A 24,744-nucleotide genomic window follows, 5' to 3' on the forward strand; every position below is an offset into this window, starting at 1 on the left:
CCCCGGCCCAATCAATGCAATGCACACTCGCGTAGGCCGTCAACTTGTCCAACAAGTTGGGTAGACGACAACACTGCCGCAGCAGCAGCAACGGCAGCAGCAGAAACAGCCGCTGCAGCAGCTACCAGCTAATGTTGTCGTCATCAGAGCCAGAGATCTCTGGGTATCCGCATCTCACTCTGGCTCTTGGCCACCAGTTAGATGGCAGGATAACAGCGCCGTCGCCGCAGTTGTCGCCGTTGACGCAGCTGCTGCAGCCACCGCGTCGGCCATGCCAATGGCAGCGGCGTCACTGCGTCTCAGCCGCAACGGTCAATGACCGACCGACTAAAAAACAGCATTGCTAGCACCACACCGCACCACCACACCACCATTCCACCGCAGCACCACACCACACACAAACATGCTGCGACTTCCGAGGCGAGTGCGCTTTTGGCGGGGCCAAAATCCTTGCTTCAATGTCAAGGAAGTCGAAGCGCCGCGGAGGCGACTTCCTTGTGCAGAGGAGTGGGCCACGGGGCAGCGGAGGTAGGATCACACATGCCCCTCCCATCGCCAGGCTAGCGGCATTTGAAATGTGCGCTACACGGAGAGAAAAACCGTAATTAAACCAACTCCCACACAAAAATATAAGATCAACACCATGATCATATTATTATGTTATCTAATAATATCATCTACGATTAGTACAAAGGTGTCATTCATTTGCCAGAAAGAGAGCTAGTAATAAGTGCGAGTTCAAAAGTATTATCTTTGTTTTTTTTTTAGAAATTAAATTTTTACAATAATTAATTTAATTTTGTATTAATATTTAAAAAATCAAGTTATTTTCTGTGACCCTACACGTCATTTTGAAGTAAAAGTCAGCCCATCAAAGTCGTACAATTATAGTATTTATCGATTTGAGAAAAAATAAACAAACTAGCATGTCAGCAGTGCGAGTCGAACGTAACACCATCCTATAACAGCATCTTTTTACTTTGCTCTTGAACTTACTTCATTTTCTTTTGAGGTACAGGATACATAGTAATAGTACATTCACACATCCACAAACGATGGAGCTTTAGAACGAATATTAAAACTATAACCCCATCAACAAGATATGAAGTTACCCATCCATCTGGGTTTTCTCCCCGTGTACGTTTTCTTCGGCGACGCCGACGTCGTCGTCAACGCTGGCGCTGCTGCTGACGAAGCCGGCAGCAGCGTTGACTTGTAAACAGAAAAGTTCGTAAACCTTTAAAAGTGAAAGTAAAATCGGACGTAGACCTACATATACCACTGCAAAGGGGCGACGGCTACGGCGAGCGTGTGCCAGTGTGAGCGTGAGTGTTCCCAAGAAGCAGCTGCCAAACCAGAAAACATGGCAACACGCTGATACTGAAGATGGAGCAGGGAAGCAGGGGGCCAGGGGGGGCCGGGGGTTGGCGGGAAACGTTGAAGCCGCGTTGTTGTGTTGGCAACACAACAGAACCCACAGTGCCGTCTCTTTCGCTCCGAGCGCTCCAGAATATTTTGCGTTCTCTTGCTGGGCATGCAAACGAAAGACTTCAATGGCACGAACTTGGTGGCAAATCTTTTTTAAGTGGCCAAGGCGGTGGGGTTTTTCGAGGCTTCGTGCTTGTGCAACGACTTTAATGTGGTATTCTGTGGTGTTCTTTTTAAGGCCTTTAAGCTAGGCAAGCTAAGGAGCCCCATAGACTTTTACCTCACGTCGAAGTCCCCTGCAAACGAAAGACTTCAATGGCACAAACTTGCTGGCGTTTTTTAGAGGGCCCTAACCAACCATCTACCCCAACAACCGATACCGACTTCCTCGAGTGACTGGCCAACCTTGGGCATCCCGCATCCCGCATCCCGCATCCCGCAACCGTGCAAGTGCAGCACGTGCTCCCAGCCAGCAGTCACAACAAATGCGATGACGACCCCTGCTCGAAACTGGAACCCGCAGCCGGCATTGAATGAACTCCTGCGGCGGATAAACCGCATCCACATCCACGACTTCCTGTCGATACCGTTACGTATATGCATTATGGGCAGTCAAAACAACGACGGCAGAGGATTGCGCAAACAGCCACAGCAACTGGCGAAAAAAATGAAACAAAAACAACCATTACCCACCCCAACAATAATGCGTTGGGATCAAAAGTCAATAAACTTTATTCGAATTTTTGGCAATCGTTGCCGTGTTACCTTAACTGTGGTTATTTCGGGCAACTTTCTCGCCACCAGGCGCCACCCCCTTTGCCGAACAAACTTTCATCATCGATGCGGCGCAGCATCCCACCAAAGTCCCAAAAAAAAAAAAGAAAAAACTTAAACTGTACAGTCAATAAACTCAAAAATTGCGTTGACTTTTCGTGTTACATAATAAGCGGAGCCACACAGCACAGCTGATCAGGGCAGAGCTCCAGCAACACGAACAGCCACCGAAAAGTTTGTCAACCCCAGCACAAGCGTTCGAAAACACAACAAATCGAATACAAATCACTCGATTTTGTGGGTGGCGGCGGGTAGAGATTCCAAGTCCGATCCCCATTCCAAATCCAATTCCAAAACCAATTTCGATTCAGATCCGATTTGAAAAGGTCGACGACGTCTCGAGCCACCGGAAGAAGCGTGCCAAAAATATCTAAGCGCCGTGCCCGAAATAGAAGCCACTTGATTTTCGGTGTGCTCCGTTCGTTGATCCGATCCGGAGATGAAGTCCGGTCCGGTCTGGTCTGGTCTGCGCGAGAGTTTACTCAACCAACGAACCAGCGAACGAACGAAAGAGAAGGCAATGAACGCGGCCGAAAAGCGGAAGCTTTTGGCTAGAACAGCTGACGGAACAGCTGACCCAGGAGCGTATTTTTCGGATGGTGGGAAGGGTGGAGCGGAAAGGGGGCGGGGGGCGTCGTTGGTGGTGACACCGCTCTAGGTTCCTGGTTGCATATTTGGCTTACTGAAAGCGGGGCCAACGGACAGGCAGCGGCGCAGCAATAAACTTCAAAAACTTTGCCGGTCAACGAACCCGCATCTGTATTCAAGCCAAGACAAACCCAGTCCGCTGCCGCTGCCGCCACCGCCGTCGACGTCGCCGTCGAAGCTGAAGTCTCTGCCGCAGTCGAAGCCTCTGCCACGGCCCCCGCCCCCGCCTCCGCCACCGCCACCGCCGCAGTCGACGTCCACATCCAAGTGGTTTTGCCAATCCAATCGTCATGGCCGAGGCTGAGGCTGCGGGAACTTCTAATCAGCTGCTCGGCGACTGAGCTCTCAGCTGGCGAGCAGCAACAACAATTAGAAAGCCACCTCAAGAGCCATCTCCATCACCATCACCATCGCCATCGCCATCGCCATCGCCGTCCAACGTCATCATCCGCCAACTCTCGCTTCTTCACTTTTTAGTGGGTCTCGGGTTCGAGTTTGGAGTTTCCAGCCACACCACAGTTACAGATACAGATACGAATACAGATACAGATACATATACCGATACAGATATAGATACTTTGAATATGAAAGTATTTCGAATACCCGTGCCCTCAGCTTTGGGTCATTGGATTTGGAGCATTCGGAACATAGGACTGGAATACACGGCACATCTTATAGCATGTCATAGAAGTAGCCTGCCGGTCATTGGCACAGAATCGTCCATCAGCTGGCCGACAAAAACGAAAGCTCCAAAGTTCAAAAACCCCAAGAGCCGAAACAGCCAAGATTCTTTGTGGCACATTAAAGGTTGATGGCTGTGGATTTCTGATGGCCGGCCATCCACTCCACTCGGAGGCATTTCACTTGGCGAGAGCGAGAAAGTTTCGGCCCGATCGGAATCGGACTCGGAGTTGAAGTCGGAATCGGAATCTTAATCAATGTAAGTGTACTTGGCCAAGACAAACAATACGCGCAGCGAATGGGGTCTCCATCCGAGCGGAACTCAACCAGATCCACATGCAGATGCAGTTCGAGATCGAGATCGAGATCGGGACCGAGGGGCTCTGGATCCTGGGCAGGAAGTGCTGCTCTCGACCGGCCTGTGGGGCTGGCCAAACGGGTCGGGTAATCTCTGCCAGGCTTTTTGGGTACTTTCAAAATCGCGCACAGCTGCGAGTTCGGTGGCGAGGGCAGCCAAGGAGTCACTGACCGCAGTTTCACAATCTGAAGGAGTTCTTTTTGACTTTAATTGTCCTATGTGTAAGCCGCTAGGCTGTGGGATCTCGGCTTACAACAATATATTTCAGTCTTAAATATTAAATTAAAGGGTTATTTATTATCTATTATTTTCAATAAATATTCAATAAGTGGTCAACTTTATAGATTCTTTATATTTATTTTATAGTTATTATGATGTATGTTTCCTCATTAGCCATTACAAACTATTAGTAAGAGGAGCAAAGATTGTTTTGAATTCAAAGTGAATCAGTGACTTATAAATATTTTTAGTTTCACCTAAACATGCTCAGTTAAGCTTCATTTTATACTGCAGAACACATTTTACAAATCGGATTTCCATATGCATATACGGATCAATGTGTTAGATCATTTCTATATGCATATCTGGATCGATTTGGATTATACCCAACGTGTTTTCCATGCACCAGTGCTTCCGTTTGCATATCACTCATACGCACCGCTGGCGGACTGGGACCTGCACTCGGATTCTGGTTGGGATCGGATACGTCAGCTATATATTCTGATTCTCGGTGGCGATGGTGGTGGTGGTGGTGGTGGTGGTGGTGCAGCAGCTTGCTTGACAAGAACGGCATTTCGCTTTGCACCTCAACTGCAGCAGCAATAATGTACACATAGTAAACATACTACACATACCACACACACCGGGCATGTCGCTCTACATGTGTGTGTGTGTTTACCTGTTTTAAAAGACACTTTTTTAGTTTATTGAACTTTAGTGCACTTTGAGCGTCACCTCGCACCGCTCCGCCCCACATTGCCCCGTCCCACCTCCCCCTTCCCCTCCCCCTCCCCCTACACCCCTTCACCCCTTCAGCCGCCCCGCCCTGCGACTTCCCCGACTTCCCACTTCCCAAAGCTCGAGCGATGGCGGCGGGACGGGCGATGAGCGAGCGGACTGCTCCGCTCCGCTCCAGCTTCTGGTCGGGTCTGGTCCATCGATGAGGAGCACGGTGGGGGTTGGGGGGTGGGGGAGGTAGATCTCTCCACTATTGCGCATGCCTAGCCTCGTTCGCCGATCATTTTCATACCGCGATGGCCTTCAAAACGATAATTCAAGCGCTTAATTTTTATCCACGCTCTTTGCAAAGTTTGTTCAACTTGCTGCGCTCCATTGGAGGGGCTTCTGGCCCGGTAAATCGACAGGGACAGGGACAGGATCCGGAATCGGGATAGGCAGCACTTCCTTTTCGAGTTGCTCCCCTCTTCCTGGATCCAAATCCATATCTGAGTTACCCAGCAAAAGATGCTCTCATTTATAAAAGTAATACATTTAAACAAAGGTATCTTTAAACTTTCTTCCATGAGTATGGAAGTCAACAAATTAATACAAAAAACTTAAAATATTGTGTTTGGCCAAACACCAATTGAGATCATAATGTCAACTGCTAAAATATGTACATTTTCAGACTATTAAGTTCTGAGCATTTGAAAAAAAACTATAAATCCATTATAATTTAGAGTTAAAACCAGGGACCGTAATCATTTTTTTAAAGAAAATCCTAAATTATCCTTACATTTAAGTCGTATAATTATTTTAAATATTATTCGGTCTAAAAAAATTCCTTTTATTGGGCAGTTAAGCCAAAAGGGCCGAGTTCATATTAAGTATTCCCCGATCACTCAAAGTAAGAGCGCCAAAACTTGAAGCGATTATTTAATTTAATTTTAATTGGAGAAAGTGCAAAGCCCCAATAAATAAAGAAAATAAAAATAAAATCATAAAAGCTCACGCACACAGAAACTAAAATTAAGTCGGCTGAAAACCGAAAAATTAAAAAATCCAACCAATCCAAACCAAAGCAAACAAAAAAGACGCATACAGAAACAAAAATGCTTAATCACTTTAAATTACAAACGCATTCGATGACAAATTATGAATGTTGACAACGCTCCAAGCCCAAGACCAAACCTAAAACTTAAGCCCAAACCAAAAGCCAAAAGCAAGTCCACGACAACGGCAAACAACAGCAAACAATCGGAGTGTCCAACCAGTTTTGATTTAAAAACGAAAATAAATAAAATTAATGACCGCAATGGCAACGAAATGCAAATAAAATACAAAGCCAAACCAAACCAAATCCAAACTCAAACCCAAAACCAAAGTCGAACAAAAATTTCTACTTATGCAAAGTAGAAATATTGCCTAAAGAGCCACCGGGGCGACCCTAAAAGCATGTCACAATCTGTCCAAAGCTGGTTACTGGCCACCCCGATCTGGGAATACCCTGTATACTTTGTGCAAAAATCCGAATAATTAACCAATACCAATGTAGAAGGAGGTACTAAAACTGGGTCCAGAGCCCAGACATTTTCATTTGAGCAAGCCCGCTGATAAGTCGTACATACCCACCGCACATTTGAGGTAGCAACCACAGGCGCATTCAAGCGCCAGTTACATTAATTTTCGAATGATTTTTTCACCGATCTGTCTTTTTTAATTTTTTTTGTTTCGCTTGGTAGGCATTTGTATTATGCAAAACATGGAAAATACTGAATTTTAAATCGACCAACTATAATGTAGTTTGAGCCGCGGCCGTTGATCTGGCCCTCATCTCTATCTGGGTCTAGTGGCTGCTACTGGGGGTGTGCTGAACGACATTGGACAATATGCGACTATAAAACTAATTTCATGCGCATTGTGCATAAAGGGCCAAGACTTAATGCGGCCCAATCGGATCGAATTGAATCGGATCGGATCGGATCGGATCAACTTGGGCTTTACGTAAGGCCCTTGAACGTGCAGCGATCGTTAACTTAAAAAGCGGTGAAATTTTACCTACTCTCCGCCATCGGACTGGGACTGTGCGTGTTTCTCTTTGCCTTATTTCACTGTAACGACACTTAAGTCCGTCCGCCGGTCTATAAGTCACATAACCACTGGGACTGACCCGGCCGACTGGAAACGGAAACCCAAGGCGGTTGCAGCATCAATAATGCGAGTAAGTGCCACTGGGTCTGCAAGTGACACATCTGAAGGGCTGGCGTATCCGAAAGTTTGCCACTGCATAGTCCGATTTTTCGGAGCTACCCTTTCCCCTGGGTCACGTGGGGACGTTGTATAACCCACGTTATCGGGCGGACAAAAGGCTGAAGTTAACACACTCTCAGTCTCCGCACCTTAAATATTTGCTCTCAACATTTTGACCGACTTTTCGGGCACAGAGATATAGATACGGAGATACAGATACTGAGAGCTACTTACTAACTCCTCCCGATAACAATCGCCGGCAAACATGGTCAGCAAACAAGGAATTCCACAAGGGCGCCAGCTGCACTCAACTTGCTACCCAAGCCCACTCCCACTCCCACAAATAATAAATAAATATTGAGATGACGACGATGGAGAAAGTCTCGTGCGCCGCGTAGAGCGATAATCACAACGAGAATGAGAATGGTAATGATGAATGGCGCCCAGCTGAGAACCCCGGCCAGGGTTCAATAAACTGTGTGCCACAGTTTGCCAAAAAGTCGGAAAAAAAACTTTAAAAAAAGACCAAAAATCACCGTTGACTGCGGCGCCATGAAGCAAACTTGCAACGTTTTTGTGAAAGCCATGCAAAACCAGGCGAAAAAGCCAACCCGAAACCAAACCGAACCAATACAAAGAGCTGGTAAGTGCGTTTGCAATGCACTGGGGCCCCTGCCATCATACCATTCCATATGACATCGTCCCAGTGCGAGCACCATCGTCCAACGTCCCCCCTTCGAAATCCCAGGCCCGCTGCCTCTGTCGGCGTCCTCTGCCGACGCCTCTGTGGACGTCTGCGCGACTGCGTTCGTTGACTTAACGCACTACTAACTCAGTGCCACAGTCACCGACTTTTGAAATGTGTGTTGTAAACACAGGCAAGAGCCGCAGATACAGATACAGCTACATCAACAGATACAGATACAGATACCCGGGCACAGGTAGAGCCGCAGATACTCAGATACACAGATACAGATACAGATAGAGCCACGAATGTGTGTTCATTTTTTCACCATTATTTATGCTAATGATCATATTCACGTTATTGCCTTCGTTTTGGCCCCGTCTTCCTACTCCCCATCTTCCTCTTCGGTTGCCACACCATCCAACTAGCTCCACACAGGATCCATCTTTCGGATCTATCTTTCGGATCTATCCCATCCCATCCACAATCCCGATGCCTTCGGATGTGGTGGCCAACTGCCCAGGCGGATGCAGTATGCAAATCGCACGCGGAAGAAGTCGCCGAGCAGCTGCCAAATTGTTGGCATGGAAGTGAAAGCATCTCCGAAAGTTGTTAAATATGAATATGTGCGGACTTGCGCCGCCGTATTGGTTTCGATTGGGCCGAGAAGAAAGCTCATCTAGGCGCCGGATTCTGCAGGAGGTCCTAAAGAAAGAGAAAAGCTGGCCGGATGGCGTAGAATAAGCTCCGAGATATGTGGCAAATGCCTTCTGAAGGTAGGTCATGATGTGCGAGCAGAAAAAATGACACAAGGAAGAGAAATTTTGCAGTACCATCCCCCGCTCATTTTGCCACAGTTGTCGCTTTTTCTCGCTGATGCTGATGCTGCTGCTGCCTGTTTGTGTTGGCCAAATAAAAGCTGGCAAACAGAAAATGTTCAATCAAATCAAACAAACGACAGCCCCCGCCCGCCATGGCCACGCCCACCCGCATGGAAGTTGGTGTTACGGCAAACAATTTGACGCAGTTTTTAGTGCAAATTGCTGGGAACTAAGGGCAAACACAGCGCGCATTTTCGCATGGCTCGAGGAGAGAAGAAAGCCAGCGGATAGGCCTACACAAATCGGGCCCAAAACTGGCCAAAAATATACATTCGTGGACGTGAAAAAGGCCTCAAGAAGACGACAACGGTACATTTTTGGCCAAACAGCCGTAATACAACTGGCAAACAGACAAACGGACAACAGACAATCGACAACGCAGCTCGACAACTTTTTAATTGCCCTCAAAAAAAAAAAAAAAACGACTCCAAAACTCAAAAAATGAAGGAAAAACGAGGCACTTTTAGGAGGGGCAGCGGAAGCGGATCGTAGACGGGGCCTCGGCGGCAGCGGCACAACCAACAACCATTAACAACCACAAACAACCACAGCAACAACAACGAGCCATCTCTTCAGATAGGCCGTAAAATTTCTTTCTGCCGTTGCCATAGCGTTGCGGCTGCAGATTCTGCGCGCAGCAGCAGTTCTTGTTTAATTTTAATGTTTCTTATTTCTTTTCACACTTTAGAAAGTTTGGTTATAAATTTGCTTTTAGGCAGCAGCAGCTGGCTGGAATCTTTGTGGGTCCACCGATGGCCTCTGGTTTTTATATTTCCCTCCCCCAGCGCAAGCCCAGCGGAAAATGTCCTGAAAGTAAAAGTAAACCCCTAGCAGACCATTTTTATGGGCTTACTTGTGTGATAATTAGTTTTTCTAATATTCAATGTTTTTGGAATACGTCTTCAAAATGTCCAGTCTATCCAAATCCAATTAACATTAATAAGTTTTGAAAGCAAGGAATCTGAAGCTTAGACTCAACTATCATATCATCCTTTTGAATTTGGTAGAACTGGACTTGTAAAATCTTTTTGTACCTACAAACATGACGGCCAAAGAACATCATTTTTTATTTAAATAATAAACTAAAATCCTTCTATTATCTTTCCCATGATCCAGAATGCCAAAATAAATTGTTAATTTAATATTAATGGTATAAATAAGCTAAATGGTTCCCATAAACAATGAATGCAGATTTTCTATCTTATAGTTTTTCAAATAAAGCCAGTGCCTCAATTTACCATTTCCGAATTTGTGTACAAGTAGGTGAAATGTCATTGAACTCGCAACCAGCGGCAGAGGCGGAAAATGAACAGAAATTCGGAAGGATTTAATACAGGATATTATGACTATGACTGCGCTGTCGCTGCTGCTGCTGCAGTCGACGTCGCCGTCACCGTCGCCGTCGATGTCGCCGTCGCCGTCGCCGTCGCAGTCGCAGCCAGCGTCGGCAGCGACGGCGTGGCCCCGCTCGAGTTCAATGCACTTGATTTGGCATACATTTGGCATTCGGCTTGTTATCAGACATGCGACGCAACTGGCTGCAGTTGTAGTTGTAGTTGCAGTTGCCAGTTGCTCAGCTGCCCCGCTGCCGAGTGGCCAGTTGGAGCCGCGTCTTATCAGCGTGGCGGCGCGTTGCCGAATGGCTTGCTGCCATCGCGCGCCAAGTGATAACAGCGGCGGATCGAGCCGGCGGCGGCTCAAACATGTTTGAGCGGAGCGGAGCCGTGAAAGCGCTCAAACCGCGAGGCAAGAGAGTTTCGGGCAGCTAAGAGTGGGCCAAAGAGAGTGGCCCGCTGAGGATCGGTGGCGTATACGCAATGTGTGGCACCAAGTGGCACGAACCTAAGTAAGGTAAGGTTAGGTAAGGTCCTGCGCCTTCAATGCCCATATTGGGGGCATGTGCCCCATTTTGGGGACTCGGCAGGGGCGTCCTGCACACACAATACACAAAGTGCACCAAATAGCCGATGCCACACCGGTAGTCCACTCCAATGTTCTGCTTTCGCTCCGGCTGCAATAGCTGCCTTTCTCCCCCTCTCTCTCTCTCTCAGAATTATCACAAATTGCACATATTATAATTTCTCTGGGAGTAGAAAGTTGGTAATCAATCAATTGCGAGATAACTTTCGCTCTGCTTGCAAATTGCTGCAACTTTTCTAGCAAGTTCGTTGCCTAAGTCTTTCGTTGCGCTTGGACCCTGCTGAAGAATCTGGGGAAATCGACGGAGCCCGATGGAGATAAGGGATGTGGAGTACTTAAAACCGCTTTTAAAGAACTTTTTTGTGCTGCAGCATAAGTAAAGTAGGGTGTTTGTGGGTGCACTTAAACATTAAGACTTTATCATCTTCTTTGGATACCGAAGAGTTCTTTACGCCCTTTTTTGGTGTCTTTAGCTCAAGCAATGTTGTTCCTTTAATATTTGTTGATTTCCCTTGAAAAGTTTGGTTAGGCACAGCTTAAAACGCCAAACAAATTAAAAATATAAGCTAACTTTGGCAGCCAATGAGTAAAGTTATAAAGAAATCCGTTCAGTTGTAGATCAAATATATAAATCAATTTATTTTGAGTAATTAAGAAGAAGATGATTGTTTCTTTTAGAGCTATAGCGGGTGTGTACCTATTCGGATTTCAATCTACACAACGAATCTTATGTTGCTTGAGTAAAAAGAAATGTTTTAGGTTTTGCTTACAGGGTCAAGTTCCAATTTGTGAGCACTTGTCCACTTTGATTTAAAAAGATGGCCGATTTCGAACTACGCGGGAGGTGAGTTGAAACTACAGCTAAGACAGGTGATGAGCAGTCGCCGAGACCCCTGCCCTTTGGGCCGCCTCGGGGAGTCCCCTACTGGCCCGCTAAATACCATTAATGAGGCTCCAATCTGGATGACCCAATATGGCCAGCTGATACTTTCGCCCAATGCGTTTGGGACCGCTGTGAAATACAAAAGCAGCGCCAAGGCGAACATCACAAAAATCCAAATCCAATCCGAAGCCAATTTCACCAATTAAACTAATGTCGAGTTGGCGATAGAAATTTCTTGGAAAAGTCTACCAGTCCGTCACTCTCCCAGTCGACCAAATTGTCGCTAACGCAAAAGGGGAAGCGATAGCGATGCAGTCGGAAAAGCACACGAAAAGCCAGCTAATAGGCGGCATCAGCCTAAAAAATGTGCAAAACGAAAAGCCCGGCGAAGCCGAAACACGCAGAAAATACAAACTACAAGATACAAAATACAAAACACAAAACAAGGCATTCGGTCGTGCTTTTGCCGGCTTTTAGTGGCTGCCACTACTGACACACTGGCACTGTTGCATGTTGTTGCTGCACATTTGTGGCCATGAACGTGAAAAATCAGCAAAGTGAAAAATAATTGATTCCGGAAGGAAACTGCCGCAACTGGTTTTAGTTTGGGCCTCCATTTGGGTTTGTTTTGGCAAGTGGTTGCTGCCGTTGCGGATTTCATTTTGTATCTTTTTTTTGTTTTTCGCTTTGGTGCCGTAACAGGGGAAGCTGTGGAAAGCCGATCCGCTTTTCCAACGGGTGAAATTCAGCTGTCACGCATTTCTGGTCTATTGGGCAGCCCGCTGAGGAGGAGCAGCCTTTGTTCCAATTCACATTTCCCATCGACTTCGGATTGGATTTGGGATTGAGACTACCATTGCCATTCCCCGAAAGCCTCGATTTGCCGAGATGACAGTTCTGTGTCAGCAGCGGCCAAAAGGAAGTGGAGAAATCTGATCTCTGGAGAGGAACCGACTCCGACATCGACTCCGACTCCTAGCTCTTGATGGCTCCGCAAACAAGGCCCGTTTCTGGGCCAGTGGCGCAGAAAGTGACTGCCGCTGGCAAAAAGTGAAAAACAACAGAGACCAAGAACCCACCATCAAACGAAGCACCCAAGCATCCAAGATCCAACCATCCAACCATCCAACCATCCAAGCCACCCACCAAACCACGAGCTAGCGTTCTCAGCGCCATGCAGGAAGTCAATTACCGCCTGGAGCCAAAGACTCGGGCTCCGCATCCATGTATCTTTGCATCTGCGGCCCCGCTTGTCGCAACTTCACAATCTCTGCCCGCTAAACTTTCTCAATTTAAAATTGCATTTGAAACGATGCTGATGACGCGGCTGTAAAGCTTGCTATTTTGCTAGCTACACACAAACAATTTGGGTATAAACTATAATTTAAATATTTTTAAAGATTTGTAACTTCAAAACTACCATGGAATTCATTTCAAATTCGATATATTAAAAAGAAAAATCAATATATCATTTTACAAAATATTATATGTACATGCTTAAGTCCACAATAGCTATGGCTACAAAAAAATAGGGGTTACATTTAATTTACAACTGTTTTTTTACCAGAGAATAAATAAAAAAAATAATAACATAAATTATATAATATTTTTAAAATAATAGCTTCACACAAAAAAATATTGGGAAAGTCGAAATTTTCATCCTTTTAAGAGGCAATCTAAAATGTTATATATTTCCAATCATATTAAAAAACATTGTTTTATGATCTTTATGATCCAACATATGTATACCACGAAATATCAAATTGATACTGTCAAGTATTTATTAAATAGTATCCCTTTGGCAAGCAAATATAACCGATTTTCTTTCAATTTTTTTCGTGTATAGCTGGCGATTTCCCTCGAATTTTCCGCAGCCGAGCTGGAAGTCGTTGCCATTTGCCGCCGCCAGCCGTTGACCGAAAAAAGTGTGTCAAGTTTTCGACAAAGATCAAGTACATCGCAGATAGTACGTCAAATGTGTTTTGCTGTCGTTGCCCCTGATGTCGGAGTCGGAGTCGGAGTTGCTGGAGTCTTGTGCCCGGTGCCCGGAGTTTCTGCATCCGCTGATTTTGGTGCTCTTGCCGCTGGCCAGGCCAGGCATTTCCAGTTGCCATGACCAAAATGTTCTCAAAATCCATTGCAATGTGGCTTAGATTTCGGTGCAATTTCGTAGTGAAAGTGCAGCGGCAGCAGCAGCAGCAGCAGCAGCAGCAGCCGTTCCACAACTAGTTAGAAAGATATGTGCGGCACTCCATCGCTGCCATCGCCGGTAATTGCCGAGCTGCGCAAGAAAGCCGCTGTGGATCTAGATTGTGGGCCACAGATTGGCCAAATAGCTGGTGGTGGTGGGCTGGCGAATAAATCGCATTCCCATCTCGACTTGACGAAATCGTGTTCTGGCGATCTTGTGGGTGCCTCGGCGACCCACTTGGACTGCAGTGACCCACTCAACTGGCGGACCATCCGGGTCTGGGTCAGAGAAAGGGAGAAGATGCGCGATGCCGGCCAGCGTTCACTTTTGCCGCCAACAGATGCCAGCAGATGCCAACTGTCATTGCCCATCAATCGATGGCCGAATGGGGGTCAAAGAACTCCCGGCTTTCCACTGCGTTTCTGTTGTCTCCATAGAGGTATGCCCCTCTGTGCGGACGTGAGTTCGAGACTGAAACCGAGATCGAGACCGAGTCTTGAGATAGGACCAAGCCTGGACAGGAAGGGCAGCGACTGGAAGTGACTGTGCTATTTTCATATGCGCGGTGCGCAACCGTTCCCCCTGATAACCCAGTATCCCAGTTAAATTTGAAATCAAAAGCCGTAAAAGCCGAGGCGGGGGAATTTGAATGCGCGCCGAAAGAGAGAGCCAATAAATCCGCTATGTTATGCATAAATCCGAAATCCGAAATCCGAAATCCGACGACCGAAAACCGAAATCCGGCGGCGTGGGCGTCTGTCGCCCTCGGTCGGCAGTCAGTACTCACTCGTACTTTCAATTGGAATTGTGGAGCCGTCGCACTGCCATTGCCCCGCCCCATTACGCAGTCCCATATAAAAGCCCCGACGCGACTTGGCCGGCGTTTCTTTTACCCCCACAATGCCGAGGAGCGCGCTCATCGTTCCCGGTCTGATTTGCCTTTGGCTGGCGGCCTTGGCCCTGGGCGCCACTTTGGAGGCGGAGCAGGAGAAAGAGACGCAGACGGAGACGGAGCCACCAGCCACGAGGAGGGTGCATCTTCGTGGACAGCCCGCGGTGCCGCCCACTCCGAGGTGGGGCGCCAACATGCAGATGCTGCGTCGGCACAACAGTAGGTACCCACTCAAGGTGTCCCGGAATTTTGAAAGTTCCATATCCCGATGTCGGAGTAAAAATCTGGAAAAGTTATCCCCAAAGAAAGTAAAGTTATTTTATGTTCAAAATGAAACGTAGTATTTTTAAAACGATAGAATTTACCTCATAGGCATGATCCCAACTCAAAATTGGTATAGCATTTTAGTATATATAAGTATAAAGTAGATCAAAGGACCTTATGTTGCTACTAAAGAATTCGCGCCATACAATTTTCTTGTATTAATTAAAGAAATGTAACATTTAAATAATGTTGAATAGTCTATCTTCAGCTAAAGAAGTTACGTAATAAGTTCCTGCTTATTTAAACACTACAAAAAATCATAGCATCTCAGTATATATAAATAAAGTAGATTAAGACTTTATGTTGGTACTGAAGAAATTGCGAGAGCCTATCTCGACCTAAAGAAGTACTTCTCATAACTTAGTGAGTCACCCTACTGAGGGAAACCTCTTTAGGTTGGTTATTGTATTTGTCTTCTATCTTCAGCTAAAGAAGTAACTAGTGAGTCACCCTACTGAGAGAAAACTCTTAACTCTCATTTAAACACTACAAAACATCATAGCATTTCAGTATATATAAATAAAGTAGACTAAAAGTCTTTATGTTGGTACTGAAGAATTCGCGAGGGAGACTATCTTGAGCTAAGAAAGTACTTCTCATAATTTAGTGAGTCACCCTACTGAAGGAAACCTCTTAACCTAGCTAATGATTACACTCAGCACCCGTTCCTTCCAGGTCCCGCCTTCAACTTCTGGACGGAGGACAGCGAGACGAATATCTGGGAGCATTGCGGCCTCTTCGAGGGAGACATCATGCTGCACCGCGAGCTGCTGAGGAACGGGCTGCTCAACGAGCGCCTCACCTGGCCAGAAGCCGCCGTGCCCTTTTACATAGACCCCCAAGACTTCAGTGAGTATTCGCCGCCTGTCAGCTCCAAAAGTAATCCGACCGAACACTCCTTCCGACCAGCCGCCAACCAGACCATGGTGATCCTGAAGGCCTTCAAGGAGTACCACGACCGCACCTGCATCCGCTTCCGGCCGTACGAACAGGGCGACAAGCACTGGCTGCTCATCAAGGGCAACTACTCGGGCTGCTGGTCAAGCGTCGGGAGGCGCTCCGGAGGCCAGGTGCTCAACTTGAACACGCCCAAGTGCGTCACCCATGGCGTGGTGGTGCACGAGCTGCTGCACGCACTCGGCTTCTACCACCAGCAGAGCGCCACGGAGCGGGACGAGTACGTCAAGATCAACTGGGAGAACATCCTTGACGGGCACGCGCACAACTTCAACAAGTACGCCCGCACCCACATCACCAACTTCGGGGTGGAGTACGACTACCAGAGCGTCATGCATTACAGCTCCCGGGCGTTCAGCAAGAACGGCAAGGCCACCATTGAGCCATTGGTGAGTAGGCAACCCCAAAGGGATCCTAAGTCGGGTGCAAAATAGGATACATCTTTGTAGAATATACATTCATATAATTATTAATTTTTGCTTATCATAAACATTTTAAGAAATATTCTTCAAACCATTGATTGAATGGTAATACTTCACATTATTGGACAAATTGCATAGACATTCAGTGAATTTGCCTATTATAGGCGAATTATCTTCTAATACTTATTTTAACAAGAAACATTTTGGCAATTCCAAAGGGATCCCAAGTGATTTGCAAAATAGGACACAACATTTGCTTCGTAGAACATACATCTATATAATTGAGTATCAGTGCCTATGATTAACATTTTAAGGGATATTCATTATACCAATCAATACAAATTTCTCACATTATTGGACAAATTGCATAGACATTCAGTAAATTTGACTAACACTCATTTTAACAAGAATACTCTAACATTTCTATATTTTGAATATCAAATTATTTCTAACAACCCATCTTAGATAAGCTTCAGCTTTAAAAATAGGAAACATACATTATTGAGAATGAAAAATTCATAGTTCATCTTATATTTAATTCAACAGTAATAATAGTCCAGCATTCGTGACACGAATTAACAGAGAGTGAGATTTGACTTAATGATTTGAGTATAATCAGTTTCGTAAAATTCCTATATTTATACATGGCCACATAACGTGTAAGTTCGCATGGAATAAATTGAGTAAATGAAGCAGACGAATTCCATGTTTTGTTGGATGTATTTTAAAGGAAATTTTAAAAGTGCCTTAATCCAGACATATAAGGTGACTTACTGAAACTACTATATTCAATTGGTTCAAAGGATTATTTAAAGGGAATGGAGATCTATTAGTTATAGCAGTTTCAGTTGAAGAAATGATAAATTCGAAGTTCTTTATGTTTCTTGATGATTCTCGAAAGGAAACAGATTTATGATGATTTTGCATCCTACCGCTCATTCCCCTCCTTCGCTTCAGGATCCGTACGCCTCGCTCGGCCAGAGACGCGGCCTCTCCGACAAGGATGTGTCCAAGCTAAACGAGATGTACGAACAGGACTGCAGCGAGGACTACCTCCTTAACTTCGATCGCTTCGGGAACTACATCGACGAGCTGCTCGACTACTTCCAGGGCAACATTCAGGATCTGCTCGGATAGAGACGCCTGGGGCCAATAAAGGAAAGTGCCGGCTAGGTGACGAAAAAAGTGAAGTGGCTGATCTCGTCGAGGGTTTGGGCGGCCTCCCCACGGAGGGCCGGGTACGAGTGGTGCTCGGACAGCTGCTGCAGCGCGAATCGCAGCTCTGGGTTCCAGATGCGCTGCACGCCGCGCAGGCTAAAGCGGGCCAGCAGGCGCAGCAGCTGGCATGAGCGCTGTCGCAACAAGTGGTGACGGCTTTGCAGGAGCGAGGCGAAGTTCAGCCGCGGACTGAAGACGATCCGCTCCACCAGCTCTGCGTTTTCCGGCAGTTCGCGCAGCACACAACCCATCAAGGCCAACATACAGCCAGCCAGGCGCACAGCAGCGGAGTCGGAGTCCGAGTGTCTGAAGTCTGCGGGAGAACAGGAATGGGTAACGAACTGCAGCACAGTAGGGAGAATGCCATCCTTACCGTGGGTGAGGAAGTTCAGGAAAAGGTCGCTTGCAGCCAGAATGGCCACGGCATCGCAGAACTGGGTGAGGAACTGCTGCTGCAGGTGCACCAAGTGGCAAACCAGCTCGTACAGACTGCAGGCCGTCTCCAGCTCCTCAATAGTAAGTTCCGGGATGCTCCGCAGCGTCCGGCTCAGGGAGCCCACCGTAAGTGGGGCGGAAGCGGCGGAGTCAGAAAGCTGCTTGTGCGACAGGAGCAGCTTGCAAGCGTACATTAGGTTGGGGACCAGTTTGACATCTACATACACGTTACGAATCAGCTCGAGATCGACGAGCAGCACAGGATCCACCAGCACAAAAGGCAGCGACAGTAGCTGGGCCACGCTCTTGAGCACCCGCGGAATGGCCTTGGAGTTGCGCAGCGGCGCCACAATAATACTGACCAGGTTGTGCTGCTTCAGTGAGTCCAGTTCGCCGTCAAGCAGCTCCTGCACCGATCGGTTTAGGAAGGCCAACCACTCGTCGTTTTCGATAGGAGGACTTTGAGACTCATCGCAGCTGTCCCATCCCGGCAGCAGGCAGGGCGGAGTGTTGCTGTAAAGGGAAAATAGGACAGTGAGTGGAACGAAATCCAAAAGATGCTATGGCCACTCACTCGCTGCTCAGCTTCTCCTCGTTGGTGGAATGCATCGAGTGCTTCAATTGCTGTGGTTGTTGCTGCGGGGGTTGAGGATTTGTTTGTGTACTCGACTGAGGAGCTTGCTTCTTCTCTTGGGTAAGCTTCTCCTGGGTGAGAATCTCAGTGGCCTTACGTTGCGCCTCGGTGTCGACGCTTTGACCCAAGCGCACTGAGAAGTTATCCAGGTTTTGGCTTAGCTTACGCTTCTCTAGATCCTTGCTTCGTGACTGTCGCACGGCCGGAACGACTTTCGGCTTGGCTACTACGCCCCGCAGAGAGGCCTGAAAATCGAAGTTGTCGTTCATGTGATTGAGTATCATGTTCGAGTTTCCGCTAACAAAGCAGGTGTGGGAGTTGACGAGCGGCTGGTGAACCACCGGCATTGCCCGCACACCGGACAGATCCCTGAAGGATAGGTCCGCGAACGGAACAACTACGCGTTGCATGTTGTCCTCAGCATCTGTCTCGAGTTGCTCCACATCGCTGGGCGCAATGGCGTTGATGCTGTCGCGTGAGGTGCTTAGGTTCTCCTGTCGCGCCTCGCCGAAGTTCAAAGCGGCCAGGGCTTCGTCCAGATCACATGCCTCCTGGTTGGAGGGCTGGGCCAGCTTCACCTTAGCCGCGGGATTTGTGAAGGGCGACTCCTTGGCCGCCTCCGCCTGCAGATCGGCGATGAAGATGCGGCCCTCGACGAAGGGATGGCACAACAGTTGCGTCCAGGATATGCGCATGCCGGGGTCCTTCTCGAGCAGGCCCTGCAGGAAGGAGCGGCACTCGCTGGTCAACGTACTCGGCCACTTGACGTCCTCGTGTTTGATCATCTTGACCAGGGTTAGGATGGAGCTGGCGCAGAACGGCGGCTGCCCGGCCATGCTCTCATAGGCTATGCATCCCAGGGACCACATGTCCGCATGGTGGTCATACGGCTGCTCCGCCAGCAGCTCGGGGGCCATGTAGAGGGGCGTTCCCTTGATCGAGGTGAGCACGTGGGTGCCCAGGGTCATGTTGCGGGCCAGTCCGAAGTCGCAGAGCTTGGCGTGCATGTTCTTATCGAGCAACACGTTCTGCGGCTTGAGGTCCCGGTGGAGGATGCGGTTCGAGTGCAAATAGTACAGCGCCGACACCAGGTGCCCGGTCACCCGGCGCGCCGGCTCCTCGCCCATGGCCCCGTTGTAGGACAGGTAGCGGTGCAGGTCCATCAGCGCGAACTCGGTGACCACGAAGAGGTCCGTCTTCGACTCGAAGGACTCTATCATCTCGATGACGTGCGGATGCTTCAGCCGGGCCTGGATGTCGCACTCCCTGCGCAAGTTCTTCAGCTCCTTGGTGGATCTTCCGCGCTGCAGACGGTAAAAGGACTCGGTGTACTTGTTGCTTTTGCGTTTCCGCTGCCCGCCCACCACCACTCACCTTGGAGATCACTTTGACGGCCACCACCTTGCTGTCCTCCTTGCGCGTCGCCTTGTACACGCACCCGAAGGATCCCTGCCCCACCAGCGAGCTTACCGCGTAGCGGTTCATGGTTATTCCGTGCTTTATTTGGGATTTGACTTTCCTCTGGAGAAGTATTCTGGGTAGATTGGTAGGACCGTAGCCTGCTGCCTCTGGAAATAACACTTTGTTGTGCTGGCGAAATGTGCATCAGTATTTAAGGATATGAAAATACTAGATGGATCAATTGAGGTCCCTTCCAAAATAGGGACATTTGTTGCAAACAACAACAGAAAGATGGGAAAACAAGATCTGTGGCAAAGTATATCACAGTTTCCTCTGTTGAAGAAGGGCAATTCCGTCGTTTTTTTTACAATAATAATGTTTGGAAACTTTTCCAAATTCAAGGAAATAAGGTTATTCCTTTACAAAGTATACACTTACATTTTTTAAAAGTAAATTGTGAAAATAAGTGAATATTTAATAAAAACATATGTGTATATTTAAGGTATACCCTAAACTGTTGAATTGCTAAATTGTTGAATTCAACAAATACACACTCCATTGTCAGAAATTTTTTCTTTTTAACAACCTCAAACCTGCAGAATTGCAGAGGCAAGTATATTCCCCTTATTATATTTACAAGACCATGGCAACAGTAACGTTTAAGTAATGTCCAGTAGGCATAATTTACTTTAAAATCAAATTAGAGAGTACCTTTATAACAATTTTAGACATGTTTTTACCTCTGACGATATTATCAACCAACCAACCAACTGGAAGCATTTAGGGTCGTACCCTCAATTGCTAAAATTTGCTGATGAGTTTTCAACAATTCAACAATTTAGGGACTCCCTGATAATTTAAGTGAATATGAAGTCCTGACCGTGTTGGTAATTCATCGGCGGCACGAAACGGTCACACTGCACGGGGACGGCCGAGAAACAGCTGATCGGTGTCTGTTTTTTATTGTGAAAAAGAGCAATAGTAATCGTTGTGAAATAGAGAATGATTGCTACTCTGAGCACAGCCACCCAGTGAGACGACACCCGCAACCGCAGCACGATGCGCGAGCCCAATCTGTACGTGATCCTGTCGCACGCGCTAATCGGTGAGTGGAGTGCCAGTACCGGCAGATGGCCCTGCCACGCCTCGTCCGCCTCCCGGGGCAACCCGGGTTAATCAGGCCCACATTGACATTGACCGACTTCCAATTGCAATCCCCCTCCGCCCCGATCCCCTGTCCAGGCTCCGGCTTCTTCTTCCTGTACGTGCAGCATGTGCGCGTGATCTTCGAGACGCGCACCAACATCCAGCAGCTCAACCAGCTGGAGCGGGAGGCGCTCCTGCGGCGCGAGGATGCGCTGTACTACGCCTTCTACAAGCGGCTGGCCGACGGCCCGGACTTCTGGCACGGCTACGAGCAACTGAAGAACGTCACGGATATCGAGTATCCGAACAGCGTCAATGTGCTGCAGCGCTTCTACGTGCTGCCAGAGTTGGTCACGGCGTAAGTGTGGCATCCAGATGCGTGGTGTTACCCAGATCCAGGCCCCTAACACATATACTCCCTTCTTCTATCCCTCCAAAGTTACTTCTTCCACGTGGTGCGCTCAGGCTTCAACCCCATGGTGCAGCCCATGCAGTTCTATCTGGAGTTCGTGTGGCTCATGGGTGGGGTGACTCTGCTGGTCCTCTATCTGTACGGGACGCTGCTCAGCGAGAACGTGTTCGGGGGCATATACGGCGTGATCTCGTACCTGATGTTCCACAGCTTCGTGGCAAAGATCTACGAGCGGCCCCTGGCGCGGGAGAACTTCGCCTTCCCGTTCATCTTCCTGCAGATGTTCTACCTATGCATCTGCATCGGGAGGATCATACATCGACAGCGGCACACCTCGCGCCTCTTTATGGTAATCGAATAGTTTGCACAGCGAGCACCAGTGGGTAAAAGCCTTGCCTTTTGCAGATCTTCGCCATGTCGCTGTTCACCGCCTGCGCCCTGCTGTCCTGGCAGTTCTCCACCTTCATCTTCACCACCCAGATCCTGATCGTGATGACATCGTGGAACGTAAGCGCCCTGCCCACAGGGCTGGCCAACGCCTTCGCGCTGGACTATTCGCTGTCGCACCTACTGGGCCACGCGCTGGCCTTTGTGATGTCGCACGGCAATAGCCAGCTCCTCTTTACCTGGCAACTGAGCGTCTCGCTGTCACTATTCCTGATCACCATGGTGCGACAGCTGCGGCAGGTGCGAAGCCGGCGGCTGGGGCACGCCCACGATCCGCTGCAGGGCGACTACTTCTCACTTAAGTTCATCCTGCTGGCGCAGCTTTTCGCCAGCAGCATGCAGACCAAGCTGTTGGAGCTGCTCAGCCGTGCGGGCGTGGTTAGTGTGCCGGATGGCGCTCACACGCACTACTGTGACCTGTGGGCCCATTGGGCTCTGCAGGTCAACGTGGGCTTCGTGGCCCAACTCTCCGCCTGCAACCCCCTCTACGAGCGCATCGCCTGGTCGGAACTTTGGCAGCTGGTCAAGACGATGATTGTGAAACCGTACTGCATGTACGGCGTGGTCATGCTGGCCATGTTCTTCCGCCGCTGGCGCAAGAGCGGCGCCCCGGCCACCGCCGCCAGTGAGGAGCAGCGCGAGCGAGCTCGCAACTACGTGCTGGAGGACTTCCTCGAGGAGCACCGTGTCTCCATGGGCGATATGTCCAACCGCCAGACAGAGCAGCAGTTGCAGCAGTGCTTCCGCTTGCTCGAGAGCTGCGACCACGACTACGAGCGCTACAAACGCGCCCAGGCCCGCCTGCGTAAGGAGCAACCGCCCGCTCGCGACGACTTCATGCAGGACATACGGCGGCTGCGGGCGCAAATTCACCGCAACAGCGACAAGCAGCGGAAGGAGCGGGCGCAGGGATCCAAAGAGGCCCCGGGCGACGGGAATAGCCTGCCATCCGAGGAAGATAAGCGCCCGGAACCCCAGGACGAGGAGGAGGAAGAGGAGCAGGAGCCGGGCAGCCCAGAAGCCGAAGCAGAGTCCGCGACGGATCCCACTGAAACTCAGCCGTCCACATCCCCCGGCCAAGAGGAGGGGGAGCCCTCCGCTGGCTCCAGCTCCAGCGGCAAACGACGCCCGAAGCGCAGCTCCTCCAGGCGCAGCTCCGTGGTACCCACGGCCAACGCGCAGATCCTCAACCTGCACTACATGTACAGCTTCCTTCAAATGCTAGTCTTCACCGTGATCGGACTCGCCGTGCGCAAACTCTTCTTCCTCAGCTTCACGCAGGGCTGCGTCATTGCGCCCACTGTCTGCTCCAAGGTGTGGTACCATCGCCAGCGCAACATCTTCTGGTCGGTCTCTCTGGCCGTCTTCCTGCTCAGCATGTTTGATCCCGGCATGGTGGTAAGTTGGACTTAGCTCTAATTGGCACTGGTATAATTGTGATTTCCCAATCCGGCCCAGAACATTCGTGAGGAGTACTTCCCCACGCGCTACACCCAGAGCGGCGACGACCTGGACAGCATGCTCGAGTGGATCAAGCTGAACACGGAACGGGATGCTGTCTTTGCCGGTCCCGTGGAGATCATTGGCACCGTGCACCTCACCACCAAGCGACCCATAGTCAACCATGCGCACCTCGAGATGCGTCAGATGGCGTGAGTAGTCCCGATAAGAGCGAGATAGCTTATCAGTCAATCCTGCCCGCTGTCCCGCTCTCTTTGGCGACCATGCCTACTCATGTAAGGAATCTTCCTCCTTTGCAGGGACCGCACGGAGCACGTGTACTCGGTATACAGTCGCCAGCAGTCGTCGGATATCTACAACCAGTGCGCTCAGCTGAAGATCCAGTACTTGATCATATCGCTGGACGAGTGCACCAACGAAGTGCGGTGAGTAAACGAAGCAGACAAAGCCCTCGAGACGGACACTCGAGGCGAATGGCGGGCCAGTTAATTAGTCTGAACCAAAGAGATCTTGAATCTGAACCCCTATCTGGATAATGAACACTTCTACCCTTGCATTGCAGCGACGATTGCGACCTGCTGTCCATTTGGGATGACAAGCAGCCGGCGTACCAGAAGTACCCGCAGTTTTGCCACGAGCTGCTCCACAAGAACGTGCCCAGCTTCCTGAAGGTGTACGCCAACGACCACTACGGCATCATCAAGATGTTCTCGCAGAGTGTCCAGATCAACCTCAAGCACAACAAGATGCCCGAGATGTCCATATAGGAGTAGTCGGAGTCGGGATGGTGTAATGGGGAGTCGACTGTGTTGTGTTGTACGTAGCTGCGTGAGCTGTGTGACTAGGGATTAGCATTTTACGACGTGTGTGTATTACGATTACGTTTAGTATTGCTGCGGCTTGCTCGCGGGCAAGACCGAGCCTTCCACTCCCCATTGCCCCTTTCCCTCCCCCTCCGCTTTCCGTTCCGCCTGCAGATAGAAGGAGGCCTCTTCCGCTAGATAGTAAACTGAATGCATTTAGCAGCTTGACTCGTTTCTGTCCGCTCAGCGCCGTTGCGTTCAGACCTCGTTTGAATCATTCCCCGCGCCCCTCGCATTCGAATAAGATAATCTAGCCGTATGGACCGACTCTAAACTCTAAATACTTTCGTTAAGTTTAAGCTAAGCTTTTTACATTTACTTAGTACATGTGTATATGACGTTTGGTCTGAGAAGTGAGTGGATGAAGTGTCCCCAGAATCCACGTTCCCAAGAAGAGAAATAAAACGACAAAGTTAAAACAATCGGAAAAGGTT

At 48.8% G+C, this 24,744-nt stretch overlaps 3 protein-coding genes across 3 annotated transcripts; 2 read left to right on the forward strand and 1 right to left on the reverse strand.

The window, feature by feature from the left end:
- The first annotated feature begins 14,598 nt into the window (after positions 1–14,598).
- Positions 14,599–17,439, forward strand: LOC119557381 (zinc metalloproteinase nas-14). Its single transcript, XM_037870125.1, has 4 exons — positions 14,599–14,809; positions 15,590–15,763; positions 15,824–16,260; positions 17,251–17,439. Exons 1-4 carry the CDS (start codon positions 14,599–14,601, stop codon positions 17,428–17,430), a joined length of 1,002 nt encoding a protein of 333 aa, XP_037726053.1. The 3' UTR covers positions 17,431–17,439.
- LOC119557380 (serine/threonine-protein kinase fused) lies at positions 16,546–20,139 on the reverse strand. Its single transcript, XM_037870124.1, has 4 exons — positions 19,955–20,139; positions 18,521–19,884; positions 17,885–18,459; positions 16,546–17,824 (listed from the first exon to the last, which is right to left on the reverse strand). Exons 1-4 carry the CDS (start codon positions 20,063–20,065, stop codon positions 17,463–17,465), a joined length of 2,412 nt encoding a protein of 803 aa, XP_037726052.1. The 5' UTR covers positions 20,066–20,139; the 3' UTR covers positions 16,546–17,462.
- A 770-nt stretch (positions 20,140–20,909) lies between these two features.
- LOC119557387 (C-mannosyltransferase dpy-19 homolog) lies at positions 20,910–24,732 on the forward strand. The gene is made up of 7 exons (XM_037870132.1): positions 20,910–21,086; positions 21,224–21,485; positions 21,567–21,888; positions 21,945–23,384; positions 23,445–23,638; positions 23,747–23,872; positions 24,010–24,732. The coding sequence occupies exons 1-7, from the start codon at positions 21,041–21,043 to the stop codon at positions 24,212–24,214; spliced, it is 2,595 nt and encodes an 864-aa protein (XP_037726060.1). The 5' UTR covers positions 20,910–21,040; the 3' UTR covers positions 24,215–24,732.
- The last annotated feature ends 12 nt before the right edge of the window (positions 24,733–24,744 follow it).

The sequence above is a fragment of the Drosophila subpulchrella genome, chromosome X (genome assembly GCF_014743375.2).
Source record: "Drosophila subpulchrella strain 33 F10 #4 breed RU33 chromosome X, RU_Dsub_v1.1 Primary Assembly, whole genome shotgun sequence".
NCBI classification, from domain to species: domain Eukaryota; kingdom Metazoa; phylum Arthropoda; class Insecta; order Diptera; family Drosophilidae; genus Drosophila; species Drosophila subpulchrella.